This window comes from Herpailurus yagouaroundi, unplaced genomic scaffold (genome assembly GCF_014898765.1).
Source record: "Herpailurus yagouaroundi ecotype Mexico unplaced genomic scaffold, PumYag 217, whole genome shotgun sequence".
NCBI classification, from domain to species: domain Eukaryota; kingdom Metazoa; phylum Chordata; class Mammalia; order Carnivora; family Felidae; genus Herpailurus; species Herpailurus yagouaroundi.
In genome coordinates this window covers 2,827,381-2,841,464 of record NW_024412448.1, presented here as the reverse complement: position 1 = coordinate 2,841,464, position 14,084 = coordinate 2,827,381, and the positions used below count along the sequence as shown (strand labels likewise).

General features: G+C 51.3%; 2 protein-coding genes across 5 annotated transcripts in view; one reads left to right on the top strand and one right to left on the bottom strand.

The window, feature by feature from the left end:
- AFMID (arylformamidase) overlaps positions 1-10,231 on the bottom strand; it is a 19,001-nt gene extending 8,770 nt beyond the window's left edge. For 2 of the 4 annotated variants that reach the window (XM_040456547.1, XM_040456548.1), the window contains exons 1-2: positions 10,127-10,231; positions 8,421-8,511 (exon numbers count right to left, since the gene is read on the bottom strand). In XM_040456547.1, the coding sequence (XP_040312481.1) occupies positions 8,421-8,511; positions 10,127-10,186 (151 nt within the window). In that variant the 5' untranslated portion in view covers positions 10,187-10,231. Of the gene's footprint in view, positions 1-8,420; positions 8,512-10,126 lie in introns of those variants that run through there. The other 2 variants (XM_040456549.1, XM_040456550.1) reach the window with 2 other exon arrangements.
- Positions 10,232-10,417: 186 nt separating this feature from the next.
- Positions 10,418-14,084, top strand: part of TK1 (thymidine kinase 1) — an 11,073-nt gene continuing 7,406 nt past the window's right edge. The window contains exons 1-3 of the mRNA XM_040456551.1: positions 10,418-10,552; positions 10,669-10,700; positions 12,093-12,203. Of these exons, the coding sequence (XP_040312485.1) occupies positions 10,487-10,552; positions 10,669-10,700; positions 12,093-12,203 (209 nt within the window). The 5' untranslated portion in view covers positions 10,418-10,486. The remainder of the gene's footprint in view (positions 10,553-10,668; positions 10,701-12,092; positions 12,204-14,084) is intronic.

The window sequence follows — 14,084 nt, the reverse complement described above, 5'->3', positions numbered from 1 at the left end:
TGGCTCCGTCAGTGAAGTGTCCCACTTCGACCCAGGTCATGACCTCTCGATTCACGAGTTAGAGCTGACGGCTCAGAGCCTGGTGCCTTCTTCGGATTCTGTGTCTCCCTCGCTCTCTCTGCCCCTCCCCCACTTGCACTCTGTCTCTGTCTCTCCAAAAAAAAAAAAAAAAAAAAAAGAATCACAGTGAAAGACAGCAGAGAATACAGGCAATACCACTGTGATAACGTGGAAGGTGACAGATGGTGACTCCACGTCTCATGATGAGCACAGAGTCATGTAGAGAACTGTTGAATCATTGCGTTATACACCTGAAATTAATATACCTTGTAAGTCAACTGTATTTCAATAATACAGAAAGAAGGGGGGCACCAGGGGGGCACAGTCAGTTAAGCCTCCGACTCTTGATCTCAGCTCAGGTCATGATCTCACAACTTGTGAGATTCAAAAGTGAATGCCCCTCTCTGTAAAGAGAGCTTTCATACTCCTCTTGCTTTCTGATCTTATACTCTAGTAAACCTTTGCCTGCTGCTCAAAAAAAAAAAAAAAAAAAAAACCAACTCTCACAATTTGTGAGTGTGAGCCCTGCACCAGGCTCTGCGCTGATGGCCAGGAGCCGGTTTGGGATTCTGTCTCTCCTCTCTGCCCCTCCCCTGCTTGTGTGTACGAGCACGAGCTTTCTCTCTCGTCCAAAATAAATAAATAAACGTTTAAAAAAAATATTTATTTATTTATTTTTTATTTTTTTTAACGTTTATTTATTTTTGAGACAGAGAAAGACAGAGCATGAACAGGAGAGGGGCAGAGAGAGAGGGAGACACAGAATCTGAAACAGGCTCCAGGCTCTGAGCTGTCAGCACAGAGCCCGATGCGAGGCTTGAACTCACAGACATTGAGATCATGACCGGAGCCGAAGTCGGATGCTTAACCGACCGAGCCACCCAGGCGCCCCCAAAAAATTTATTTTTAAATAATAAAATAAGAAGAAAGAGAAAAAGATTCACATTGATGCACGGGCAGGGGTTTGTGTGCTTTGCTCACTGATGTATTCCGTGCACAAAATGAGTGACCAGTACATGTCAGGCACCCAGTAAATATTCATTGAATGGATCGGCACCTGAGGAAGGAGTCCTCTGCTGGAGGCATTTGGGCTGGGTTAGCACAAGTAACCCTGCCGTGATCAGCCCCGTGCACACGTCACCACTGTGTGTGGGGGTCTGAAGGAAGCACTCTCAGCAGTGGAATTTCTGCATTAGTAGGTCTATTCATTTGTCATTTTTTAAAAAAAGTTTATTTATTTATTTGAGAGAGCACGCAAGCGAGCAGGGGAGGAGCAGAGAGAGACAGAGAGAATCCCAAGCAAGTTCTGCATTGTCAGCACAGAGGCTGACGTGAGGCTCGATCTCATGAACTGTGAAATCATGACCTGAGCTGAAACCGAGAGTTAGAGGCTTAACCGACTGAGCCACCCAGGCGCCCCTTCTCAAGAGTTCTTAAAGTATACGTGGACCAGCCAGATTCATTTTGTGCCAGAACTAAAGAAAAGACTATGAAATTTATGTTCTGAGTTGAAGAGTGATTCAAACCACACAGCTGTAGATATGCACTATCATGGATGTGTCTCCCTCAGATATTAAAAAACTCAGCTGACCCTGAGAAAGAGAGGAACTGTTTCTCTCCAGGAGTGGACCCCGCGGCTGGTGACGGGCAGCTGGGTGCAGGGGCAGAGAACAAGGTGACTCACAGCCTCCCCACCGAGGGTGAACACCACCAGACCTCCAGTCTCTGGACCCCAGGGCAGGAACACGTCAATGAATAGACCTCATTAAAACGTCCTCTTTTTGATACTGAAGAAACTGAGTTTCTCTTATTTGCAACTGAAAGTATCCAAACTCTTACAGACAGAAACCCCAGGCCTGGGGACCCATCCAGAGCACATGTCAGGGGGATTAGAGGAAGTGGAGACCAGAGTCCTTAGGGACTTGTGCAAGATACAGCAGGGGGACCACACGGTCCCAGAAAGGCTGAAGACCTTATTCCAGGCTGTGGCAGCACTTTAAAAAATGGCAGTGTCCCATCAGCCACCCTCTGGTTAACGACGGGTGGTGGAATTATTGATGATTTTATTTTGTAAATCTATTTGAGTAAGCATATGCTCCTTTTGTAATAAGAAAACAATGGTTACCTAAAAATAGCCAAGGTGGCGCAGAGCAGGGCTGCTTGGCCTGCGATCTGGGGATACTGGGAGCCCTACCCTGTTTGCTACTGGTCTATGATGAGCTAAATACGCAAAGTGAAAGTAAGCATTTGGAATGTATGCAATTGTGTCCAACGGCTTTGTCTACTGGTCTTAGTAATAAGAAATCAAGAGCTTTCAAACGAAAACGTGTACACGGATGTTCACAGCAGCCCTATTCACAGTTGTCAAAAGGCGGACAGCCCAAATGTCTGTCAGTGAATAAACAAGACGCGGTAGGTCCATACGATGAACGCGTGAAGTAGTGATCGGCATTATATACCGTGGATGGAGCTCCAGAACATTATGCCAAGAAGCCAGCCACAAAAGGCCACACATACATGTAGGATTCCATTCCGACCGGGTGTCCAGAATAGGTAAATCCATAGACAGAGACGGCGAGGGGGGGAAATGGGGAGTGACTGACGGTAGGGCTCCTTCTGAGGCAACGAAAATGATATTTGGAACAAGGTACTGATGACGGCTGCACAAATCTTGAAGGTTCTAAACGCCACCGAATTGTACGCTTTAAAATGGTTAGAATGGTCAATTTTATATGTACCGTAGCACAGCCCAACAAAATTGGGGCTTGTATCTTTTGTGCCTTTGTTTTTCTCCTTTCACTTTTCCGGTGGAGAGGGAAAAGCCCAAGCGGGGAGCCTGCGAAGGTAGTGGGGTGGGGATCCCTAGTAGAGGCTGTTGGACACGAGGCTCCACCCACATCACTGGTGATTGGTTCTCCTGGAGAGGGGCGTGGACTAGGACCTGCCGGAAGCTAGCAGAGGCAGGGCGCCCAGACCGCAGTTGAGTATCTGCCTATCTACCAACCTACCCACCTACCTACCTTATTCATCCATCCATCTATCCATCCATGTACCCCTCCCTCATTTCGTGTACAATGTATTGGTACTAAGAGGTGGGGAATAAGCTTAGAAATTCCCTGAGCCTGCACTGATGGGTTAACAAGGCATAAAGAATTGCAAAGCCATAGGATGCTCACACCCAAGTCTGGGTAAACAAGATGAGGTAAATAAATAGAGAGAGGGTGGGGCAAAGGCCCCGATACAAAGGAATATGCGGTAAATAAGATTAGGTATTCAGGGTGGACCCCCCAATTTAGTACTATAGCAGAAAGCTGCTTTCACAGGAAGGAAGAACCAAGTTAGGTAAACAGGTAAATAGGGCCATAGATCGCAGTGCGGTGAAGTGGCCCAGAGAGGAGCTAATTATCAAAAGAAAGGTGCCTTGCTGACCCTGAGGTAGCACGCTCAGTCCGTCTTATCCCCTAGGCTACCTAAGACAAACAGACAAGGCACCTCCTGTCTGCCGTTAACAACCATCTGCCCGGCACCAGGATTTTGTTTTATATTGACCCAACCCCCTAACACCGTATATCTTCAAACCCCCCTTTCCCTCACGCCCATGAGTTAATGTTCACAGATTTATTGTCTCTTTGTGCACACCCATCACCATGTTTGTAAGCCTTCTGATCCCAATAAAAACAGAGCAAGGACTCTGAATCGGGGCTCTTGTCTTCTCCCGGGCATTAGCCGTCTCTCGGATTTTAATCCTGCGTCCCGCTTTCTTGCTGGACAAGAAAGAACTCTAGACCCAGAGTCTACGACACTAAGAGTCTTGGTAAAACAAGTCTAAAACTACTGAGAGAGGAAATAGTTCTGAAAACCTGTCCTGCCAGCTCGCCTCTGCTTTCTGCCCCTGCTCACCGAGCAGTCCCCTGGCCTGAGGGAGGCCAGGTCTTTGTGGCAGATAAAGGTGGTCTGTCTACTTGTTAAAAAAGAACACCGCCGGGGCGCCTGGGTGGCGCAGTCGGTTAAGCGTCCGACTTCAGCCGGGTCACGATCTCACGGTCCGTGAGTTCGAGCCCCGCGTCGGGCTCTGGGCTGATGGCTCGGAGCCTGGAGCCTGTTTCCGATTCTGTGTCTCCCTCTCTCTCTGCCCTTCCCCCGTTCATGCTCTGTCTCTCTCTGTCCCAAACTTAAATCAATTTTAAAAAAAAAGGTTAGACAGATTTATCCAGTGCCGCCCCCCCCCCCGCCAGTTAATAGGTTGATGGCTATGAGGATGAATACAAATCAAAGTATGAGAGAGAGAGAGAGAGAGATTAAGTCTCCCTGGTGCAGAAAAAGAGAGCCTCCTCCTTCCCTTTCTTAGAGCAGTTATTTTGAGAAACTCTTTATGAATCTTTTCTCTCCCCTTTGAAGTGTATGTAAATATTTTGAAGAGCTAAATGAGTCTCTTGCCAGTTTTCCAACCTCGGAATGTTTTCCTCCAGGACCTGGGGCGTCATCACTTTGCAATGTAATCATCAAAATACAGTGCCCCTGCCCCCAGATTCTGCGGTCAGACAGGAGCCTACCTTCTACAGGTGCCTGGCTCCAAGTTACAAAACTACTTTGTTGTTAAGCTATGGGAAGGTTTCTTTTTCCTCTGGATAAAGGCAATTGGCAAGCACAGATGGCCACCCTCATTACCAGGTGGACTTAGGAAGATCTAGGGGGACAAGTGGCACTGTGAGGCCACCTGCTTCAGCACAGCTATCATTTATCTTGAGAACAGGTATGCAGTGGGGGTATATCTGCCTGCCTGCATAAAAGGGTGAGGTTTCTGGGCTGCCTGCCTGGCTCAGTAGGGAGGGCGTGCAACTCTCGATCTCTGGGTCGTGAGTTCGAGCCCCACGTTGGGCGTCGAGATGACTTAAATGCATAAACAAATAAAAGCTTTTTTTTTTTTTTTTTTTTTTTTTATTAAAGGGTGAGGTTTCTTTCTGGTTTCACAGTCTCTTTAGCAGCTTGCCTGTGGTGCACATCACAGTTTGGTTTAACCCTTATTCAATAAAAACTCATTTTCTTTCTCTCTCTGTCCTTTGTGGAGAGGCTTTCTGGCTCAGCAGGAATCTATTTCTCATCACTTGCCCTTCCTGTGCCTTTGCCGCCCCCTGTGAGCTTGCATGGGAGGAGGCAATCCCGGAGACGGCAGGCAGCACCGAGGAGGTCTGGGGAGCACCTCCAGGAGAGGCCGACTATTGCTCACTCACGGACACTGCCTGACCCACCTCACCCCATCGGGCTGCCCCACTCTTTTCTGGAAGCTCGGCTCCGGGCGGTGGCTACCATCACGAGCTGCGTGACTTGGGTAAGTTATTTAACCTCATCGAGCAGGGGTGAGGCCCTTGCTCTGGGCACAGCATGGGGGCGTCAGCACCAAAACTTCAGTCATGAAGTTCGTTTTGGGCTGAAGGTCTGTGTCCCCCAGCGCTCATATGTTGAAGCACTGCCCCATAATGTGATGGTATGACAGGTGTTAACTTTGGAAGGTAGTTGGGTTTCGATGGGGTGAAGTGCTATGGTAGGATTAGAGGCCTTATAAAAAGAGGAAGAATGGGACACCTGGGTGGCTCAGTAGGTGAAGCATCTGACTTCGGTTCAGGTCACGATCTCGCGGTTCGTGAGTTGAAGCCCTGCGTTGGGCTCTGTGCTGACAGCTCAGAGCCTGGAGCCTGCTTCCGATTCTGTCTCTCTCTCCCTCTCTGCCATTCCTCCTACTCACGCTCTGTCTCTCTCTCTCCCTCTCTTTCTCTCAAAAATAAACATTAAAAAAGAAATTAAAAAAAAAAATAAGAAGAAAGACGGGGCACCTGGGTGGCTCAGTCGGTTAAGGGCTCAGGTCAGGATCTCAGGGTTCGTGGGTTCGAGCCCCACATCGGGTTCTGTCTGTGCTGACAGTGCAGAGCCTGCTGGGGATTCTCTCTCTCTCTCTTTCTGCCCCTCCCCTGCTCGTGCGTGCATGCTCTTTCTCTCTCTCTCTCTCTCTCAAAATAAATAAACTTAAAAAACTTTTTAAAAGGAGAGGAAGACAGACCAGAGCTCTCACTGTCTCTCTGCCATGTGAGGACAGCATGGAAAAGGCAGCTGTCTGCAAGCCGGGAGGACTCTCATCAGGGAACCAAACTGGCCAGCACCTCGCTCTTGGGCCTTCTTAGCCTCCAGAACTGTGAGAAACAGATTCCTATCGCTTAAGCCATCCGTTCTATGGCACTTTGCAATGGCAGCCCAAGCTGACCAATATAAAGATAAATAGTAATTGGCACAAAAACAGACACATAGACCAATGGAATAGAATAGAAACCCCAGAACTAGACCCACGAACGTATGGCCAACTAATCTTTGACAAAGCAGGAAAGAACATCCAATGGAAAAAAGACAGTCTCTTTAACAAATGGTGCTGGGAGAACTGGACAGCAACATGCAGAAGGTTGAAACTAGACCACTTTCTCACACCATTCACAAAAATAAACTCAAAATGGATAAAGGACCTGAATGTGAGACAGGAAACCATCAAAACCTTAGAGGAGAAAGCAGGAAAAGACCTCTCTGACCTCAGCCGTAGCAATCTCTTACTTGACACATCCCCAAAGGCAAGGGAATTAAAAGCAAAAGTGAATTACTGGGACCTTATGAAGATAAAAAGCTTCTGCACAGCAAAGGAAACAACCAACAAAACTAAAAGGCAACCAACGGATTGGGAAAAGATATTTGCAAATGATATATCGGACAAAGGGCTAGTATCCAAAATCTATAAAGAGCTCACCAAACTCCACACCCGAAAAGCAAATAACCCAGTGAAGAAATGGGCAGAAAACATGAATAGACACTTCTCTAAAGAAGACATCCGGATGGCCAACAGGCATATGAAAAGATGTTCAGCGTCGCTCCTTATCAGGGAAATACAAATCAAAACCACACTCAGGTATCACCTCACGCCAGTCAGAGTGGCCAAAATGAACAAATCAGGAGACTATAGATGCTGGAGAGGATGTGGAGAAACGGGAACCCTCTTGCACTGTTGGTGGGAATGCAAATTGGTGCAGCCGCTCTGGAAAGCAGTGTGGAGGTTCCTCAGAAAATTAAAAATAGACCTACCCTATGACCCAGCAATAGCACTGCTAGGAATTTATCCAAGGGACACAGGAGTACTGATGCATAGGGGCACTTGTACCCCAATGTTCATAGCAGCACTCTCAACAATAGCCAAATTATGGAAAGAGCCTAAATGTCCATCAACTGATGAATGGATAAAGAAATTGTGGTTTATATACACTATGGAATACTACGTGGCAATGAGAAAAAATGAAATATGGCCTTTTGTAGCAACGTGGATGGAACTGGAGAGTGTGATGCTAAGTGAAATAAGCCATACAGAGAAAGACAGATACCATATGGTTTCACTCTTATGTGGATCCTGAGAAACTTAACAGGAACCCATGGGGGAGGGGAAGGAAAAAAAAAAAAGAGGTTAGAGTGGGAGAGAGCCAAAGCATAAGAGACTGTTGAGAACTGAGAGCAAACTGAGGGTTGATGGGGGGTGGGAGGGAGGAGAGGGTGGGTGATGGGTATTGAGGAGGGCACCTTTTGGGATGAGCACTGGGTGTTGTATGGAAACTAATTTGACAATAAATTTCATATATAAATAAAAAAAATAAAGATAAATAGTATTTAAATGCTATATATATATGTATATATATATAAATCAAAATTAATAATTAATGCTAAATGTCCATGGCCAACAAAATGTCAACATTTTATTTTGTTTTACTTTTTAAATTAAAAAAATTTTTTTTTAATGTTTATTTATTATTGAGAGACAGCGAGACACAGAGCGTGAGCAGGGGAGGGGTAGAGAGAGGGGGAGACACAGGATCGGAAGTAGGCTTCAAGCTCCGAGCTGTCGGCACAGAGCCCGATGCGGGGCTTGAACTCATGAACCGCGAGATGGTGACCTGAGCGGAAGTCGGACGCCCAACCGACTGAGCCACCCAGGAGCCCCTTTTGCTTTTTATAAATATCAACAACATTCCAGGTTCAGCCAAGTGGGAGGCCTGCCTTTTTCTCACCCTACTTCCTGGTGCCCCTGTAGCATGTGGCCTTACTGGTCTGGGCACTGTCAGCCGAGCAGGAGAGGAGGTGGAACACGGCCTGTTGGGCCTTTCCTGCCTCCAGCTGACCTGTGGCGAGGGCTCCTGAATGCCTGGCCCTGAGCCAAAGAGGCTTGCGTGGTACCTGGACTTTGGGAACTGTCCCGAGAGCCTCCTCCTGCCCCCAGCATTCTGAACCACTGCCCTATGCTAGAGACCACCCACAGCATCCAAGGGGAGGGCCCCCAGTACCCTCATCCCCTATCTGTGAGTAGGTCCTCAGGGCCTCCTCGGCTCCCAGTCGGATGACCCATCTGCTGGGGCTGTACTGATTCTCCAGCTCCTATGGAACACAGACAGAAGTTTCCGTAAGACCTTTGTTCTCCACACAACGTGCCCCCACCCCTCCGAATGCCTGCCTTGGGAAGCCCCCTCCCCAATATCCCAGGCTCTTTAGAAGCCCTCAGCTTCCTTCAAGCCCCTGGTATCCCACTCTCCACTCTCCCCCGACACCAACTAATTAGGTATTTCAGATACAACATCACAGGGGCTCTCAGATTCACGGTCTAGAGCTATGGCCGTGCTTTTAACTAGTGGCCAGCCTTAAAGGGGAGATAAGGTCCTATAAAATGTGTTCTGGTTAATGCCACCATGGGCACCACTCCTACTGCAGGAGGCCAGGTTGCTGGAGTGGTCACCGCAGAGAAAGTGTGGCAGAGCTTATCTCTGAGAGGCCACGGTTCTGACTGCAGGAGGGCCCAGAGCAAAGGTACAGGGCTCAGGAGGGGGGAATCAAAGGTCGGTCTGGAGATAGTGATAGGCCAGACTGCTGAATCACAGAGGTGAGGCTGGGCAGCTGGGACCGGAAGACGGAGGGTCTCACATATCAGGCTAAGATGTTCAGACTTCATGTAGAGAAGCAACAAGAACCAGGTTTTGGAGAAAAAGTTCAAAGGCAAGGAGAAAGAGTGAAGCCCCAAATGGGAAACTGGAAGACAGGGTACCTTCACAGAAGGATCTGGGGCTCTGGAGTCAGATGGGTTGAGGGCCATCCATGCTCCGTCACTTACAGGCTGTTTTACCCTGGGCAACTTATAGTCTCTGAGTCTCAGTTCCCACATCTATATAACGGGCAAAATAGCAGCCTCACAAGGTGAAAGGTCATAAGGCACGTAAATGAAGTAAAACCAGCCATTCAAATGTAGGTTACTGCCTCCTCGAGCTGAACGAGGTTGTTGGCCAGGGTTCTTTAGATCTGTACAATCTGTGCCCGTCAGACGTTCACAGCCATCCCTGGCACACACGGTGACTGCTGTCACCGTCCTCACTGTTCTTAAGTATGCTAATGATAATGCAACGGGTTTCTGAGAGTCCTCTGATATTGTAGGCAAGTGTGTGGGGGACAGAGAGACAGAGACAGAGAATGGGATTTCTTGGGGGGTTAGTGTCCATAACTTAACCAGATTCTCAGATGTATCAGTGGCCAGAATAAAAAATAATAATAATAATAATAAAAAAACCTAACAAAACCCCCCAAACAAACCAACCACTGCCTGAGATGCGGGGGAAACTGGTTAGGAAGTTACAGTTGAATGATCACAACACATGCTTTGCCGGTGTGGTTTCCAGCCCTCACAACCACCCGGCAGTAAACACCAGCCTTCCCGCATCCAGCATCCTGCGACCTGCCTGCACGGTGAGACCCTGCGCTTGAGGTCGGCAGCGTGGCCCCCTGGATGGCTATCGGCACAGCTTCGGTCTTCTCTGCCCTTAAAAGGCTGCCTGTGGCCAGAAGCAAACCAGACCGGGGCGCCAAAGCTTTCGGAGCAGGCACGCCCGGCGCTCGCCGGCGCGCACGGGGGTGGTGGGTCAACGGGCTCCGAAGCTCCGTTCCTGGAACTGCATCCAATCTCCGCGCTGCCCAGCTCAGCCCCAGCCGCCGCCTGCAACCCGCCTACCTCCTTAGACAGCTTCTTCCAGGGAGCCTCGGCCCGGCGACTCCGCTCGGGAACCTCCATCTCGCGGCTACCGCGGGACGGTGCTCCCCGCCTGCTTTTTCTACGCGGGGGGGGGGGGGGGGGGGGGGCGGGGGGGGCCGTCCTGGTGAGTCAGCCCGCCGGGTCCTCGGCGCTGCCCACTAGGGGCGGGCTGCGGTCAAACCTCCCGCCAGTCCCCGGCCGCCCGCTGATTGGCTCCCGGGCGCCGGCTCCCGATTGGCCAGCGCGCCGGGGATAAAGACGGGCAGCGCGGGAACCAGCTCCAGGCAGCTGGGCGGTGACACCTGAGGGTCCCTGAGTGGCGAGCTTCCTAGGGGCGCCATGAGTTGCATCAACCTGCCCACCGTGCTGCCCGGCTCCCCCAGCAAGACCCGGGGGCAGATCCAGGTACGGGGGGCAGGTCCCAGCACGCGGGGGCGAGGGCGGGAGCGAGGGCGGGGGCGGGGTCGTGGCCGGGGGTCCGTGTGCAGTGGACCCCGAAGTGACCCCGCTTTCTCTCCTAGGTGATTCTAGGACCCATGTTCTCGGGAAAAAGGTAATGGCCTCGCGGGGCCAGGGCGGGCCGGGACCACTTCCTCCTCCACCCCTCCCTCCCGAGGGTCTGTCCTCCCCTGGCGCCTCTTGCGGGCCTGTCCCCCCTCTCGGACAGCCCCCCATCGTGCAGTCCCCCTAGGTCAGCCGCCACCGCCCGACCGCGCTTTCCCGCCCAGGATGCCGCTCCGCCCTTGGATCCGGTCCTGGAGGAGGCTCTCCCTCCCAGCCCGCCCAGTTTAGGTCCTCCCATTAGGGTCCGATAACCACCCGCGCCTTCGCGCAGCTGGGTGCAGCTGCTGACGGTTTGGCCCCTCGCTAGAGCCCTCTCAGAAAGGGGCAGCCAGGTCTCCTAATTTTTTTTTTTTAATTTTAAGTATTTAACGTTTTTTAATGTTTATTTGTTTTTGAGAGACAGGGAGAAAGAGCGTGAGTGGGGGAGGAACAGAGAGAGAGGGAGGCACAGAATCCCCAGCAGGCTCCAGGCTCTGAGCTGTCAGCACAGAGCTCCACACAGGGGCTCCAACCCACAGACTGTGAGATCATGACCTGAGCCGAAGTCGGAGGCTTAACCGACTGAGCCACCGAGGCGCCTGTAAAACTTTAAGTATTCTAAGTTTAAGTTTATTTCATTTACGTATTTATTTATTTAAAGAAAGAGAGACAGAGTGAGCATCAGCAGGGGAGGGGCAGAGAGAGAGAGAGAGAGAGAGAAAATCCCAACCAGGCTCCAGACTGTCATAGCAGGTCCCAATGCCGGGCTCCAACTCACTACCCAGGCGACCATGACCTGAGCCGAAACCGAGGATTGGTGCCACCCAGGTGCCCCTAAAAATTTAACACTAAGGAGTCAGGCCAGGGGACCTTTGCTCCCCCGATGTGACAGGACCACTAGCTGACCTGGTGGGCTGGTGAGCCCCCTGAGTACCTCCCTCCGCCCTGGGGGACAGCTGCAGTGACGCTCAGGTGGGCTCTGGGATCCAGTGGCAAAGCGCCCTCTTTGGCACAAAAAGATTTTGTGACGTCAGTTCAGACTCTGTGAAGACCTCTGGAGTGAGGTTACTTTGGACTCCTCCCCTCTGCCTGTGGCCTTTGCACTTCTCTGCCTCCTCCCCCGGCCACCTGGGGGGTTATCCCTTGCCACCCCCCACGTGGAGAGCACGTCCTGCCCCGGCATGCCTTTATTATTCCTGGGCTCCCTAGGGACGTACAGTCTTGACGTCCCTCTCAGGTCTAGACTGAACTCTCAGAGCACCGGCCCTCTCTGTCCTCACTGGTCTTGCTGTCCAAAGGCGCGGGCGTCAGGCTGCAGACCCCTAGACGGTGGTGGGGAGCCCAGCTTGTGCTGATAGAGTCTTCTTTGCCCCGTCTTAACCACTGTGCTCTGCTCTTGCAGTACTGAGCTGATGAGACGGGTCCGTCGCTTCCAGATCGCCCAGTACAAGTGCTTGGTCATCAAGTACGCCAAAGACACTCGCTATAGCAGCAGCTTCTCCACGCACGACCGGTCAGTGTCTGGTCTCTTCTGTCCTCTCCTAACACCTCCTCTGGAAGCCGGGTGGAATGGAAACTCACGGGGCGGGGGGGGGGGGGGGGGCCCGTGCGGCCCGTGCAACTCGGCAGACTTTGAGGGGGGCGTGGCAAGGGGTGTCAGGACTTGGCCTCTCACAGGATTCTAGCCCCGGGTTTCTTCACCAGGGGAGATTTTGCACCCCCTCCCCCCCTTCCCAGAGTCCATTTGGCGATGTCTGGGGACGTATTTGTTTTTCACAACTGGAGCGGGCTAGGGGTGGCTGTTGGCGTCCCGTGGCTAGAGGCCAGAGATGCTGCTGAACATCCCACAATGCACAGGGCGGCACCGCCCCCCCCCCCTCCCCCAATGTTGATCCTGCCCCAGTTATCAACAGTGCCGTGCCCGGGCTGAGGAACCCTGCTCTGGAGGTTACAACTATACGGTTGCAAACTGGTTTTGTTGGGCCTGCACGGGGCTTTTTATGTAACTTTTCAGTTGCCCTGCCCTGGGGCTGACTCCCTGTGGCCTTGTGGCTTTTGTGCATATCCCCTTCTATGTTTATCTGCCTGCACCTTGGGATCATTTCAGTCTGCAACCTGAGGTGGGGGGTGGAGGGTTACATTTAGTCTTACTCGGGCCTGTTCCTTGCTGCAGATTGGGGCCTGACACTTCTGAGCCTGGGACATCGTCTCTGCCCTTTGGACTTGTCCACCTGAGCTGGAGGCGGGGCTTGCAGCCTCAGAACCGCCTGATGTGTGGCTTCAGGGTGGGAGCATGGGGTTTTCTGAAGCCAGGCCGGTGGTAGGGTGGACAGTGCCCGGGGTTTGGAGTTAAGTGCCGGGATTTTCATGACCATTGCTTCCTGGCCGTGCTGTCTGATGTAGGCCACGTATGTCTTCCAGTTTGCTTCTTTCTCCCTGCCTTTTTTTTTTTAATGTTTATTTATTTTTGAGAGAGAGAGAAAGACAGGGCACGAGTGGGGGAGGGGCAGAGAGAGAGAGGGGGACACAGAATCCGAAGCAGGCTCCAGGCTCCGAGCTGTCCGCACAGAGCCGAATGTGGGACTCGAACCCACGAACTGTGAGATCACGACCGGAGCTGAAGTCGGACGCGTAACGGACTGAGCCACCCAGGTGCCCCTGCTTCTTCCTCCTTAAAACACACACTGGGCAGGGGAGCATCCAGAGAAGCCCGTGAAACCAGGAGGCAGTACTGTGCAGTGATGAGAAGTCCCTCAGATCAGGGTCACATCTGAGCTCTGCCTGTCTGAGCACAGGTGCTGTCTAACTCGGGCTGCAGCGGCTGGGACTGAGCCCCTGGCAGGATTGACAGTTCCAGACACCCTGCCCTTGCCCGCCCTCTGGTCTTCTCTATTTGGGGATGAAAGGGGGGATTTAAAATGCAGGGAATACCATTTCATGCTCTTCCCAGATCTTGGAGTAGAATGATAGCACGGTAATAACTAAGCAGTGGTTGTGTTTTATGTTTTTCTAAAGACACCTACAAACTGCTGAGCTTTAGTTAAGTACCAGCAGGAAAAGTGAAGACCAAGGAAAACAACACTGTGGAAAACAGAGACGCTATTTAAGAGGACAGAGAGGGGCACCTGGGTGGCGCAGTCGGTTAAGCGTCCGACTTCAGCCAGGTCACGATCTCGCGGTCCGTGAGTTCGAGCCCCGCGTCGGGCTCTGGGCTGATGGCTCAGAGCCTGGAGCCTGTTTCCGATTCTGTGTCTCCCTCTCTCTCTGCCCCTTGCCCGTTCATGCTCTGTCTCTCTCTGTCCCAAAAATAAATAAACGTTGAAAAAAAAATTTTTTTTAAAAAAAAGAGGACAGAGAAAGGCATTTCTCTTCAGAAAGGGCCCTGGGTGTGGGA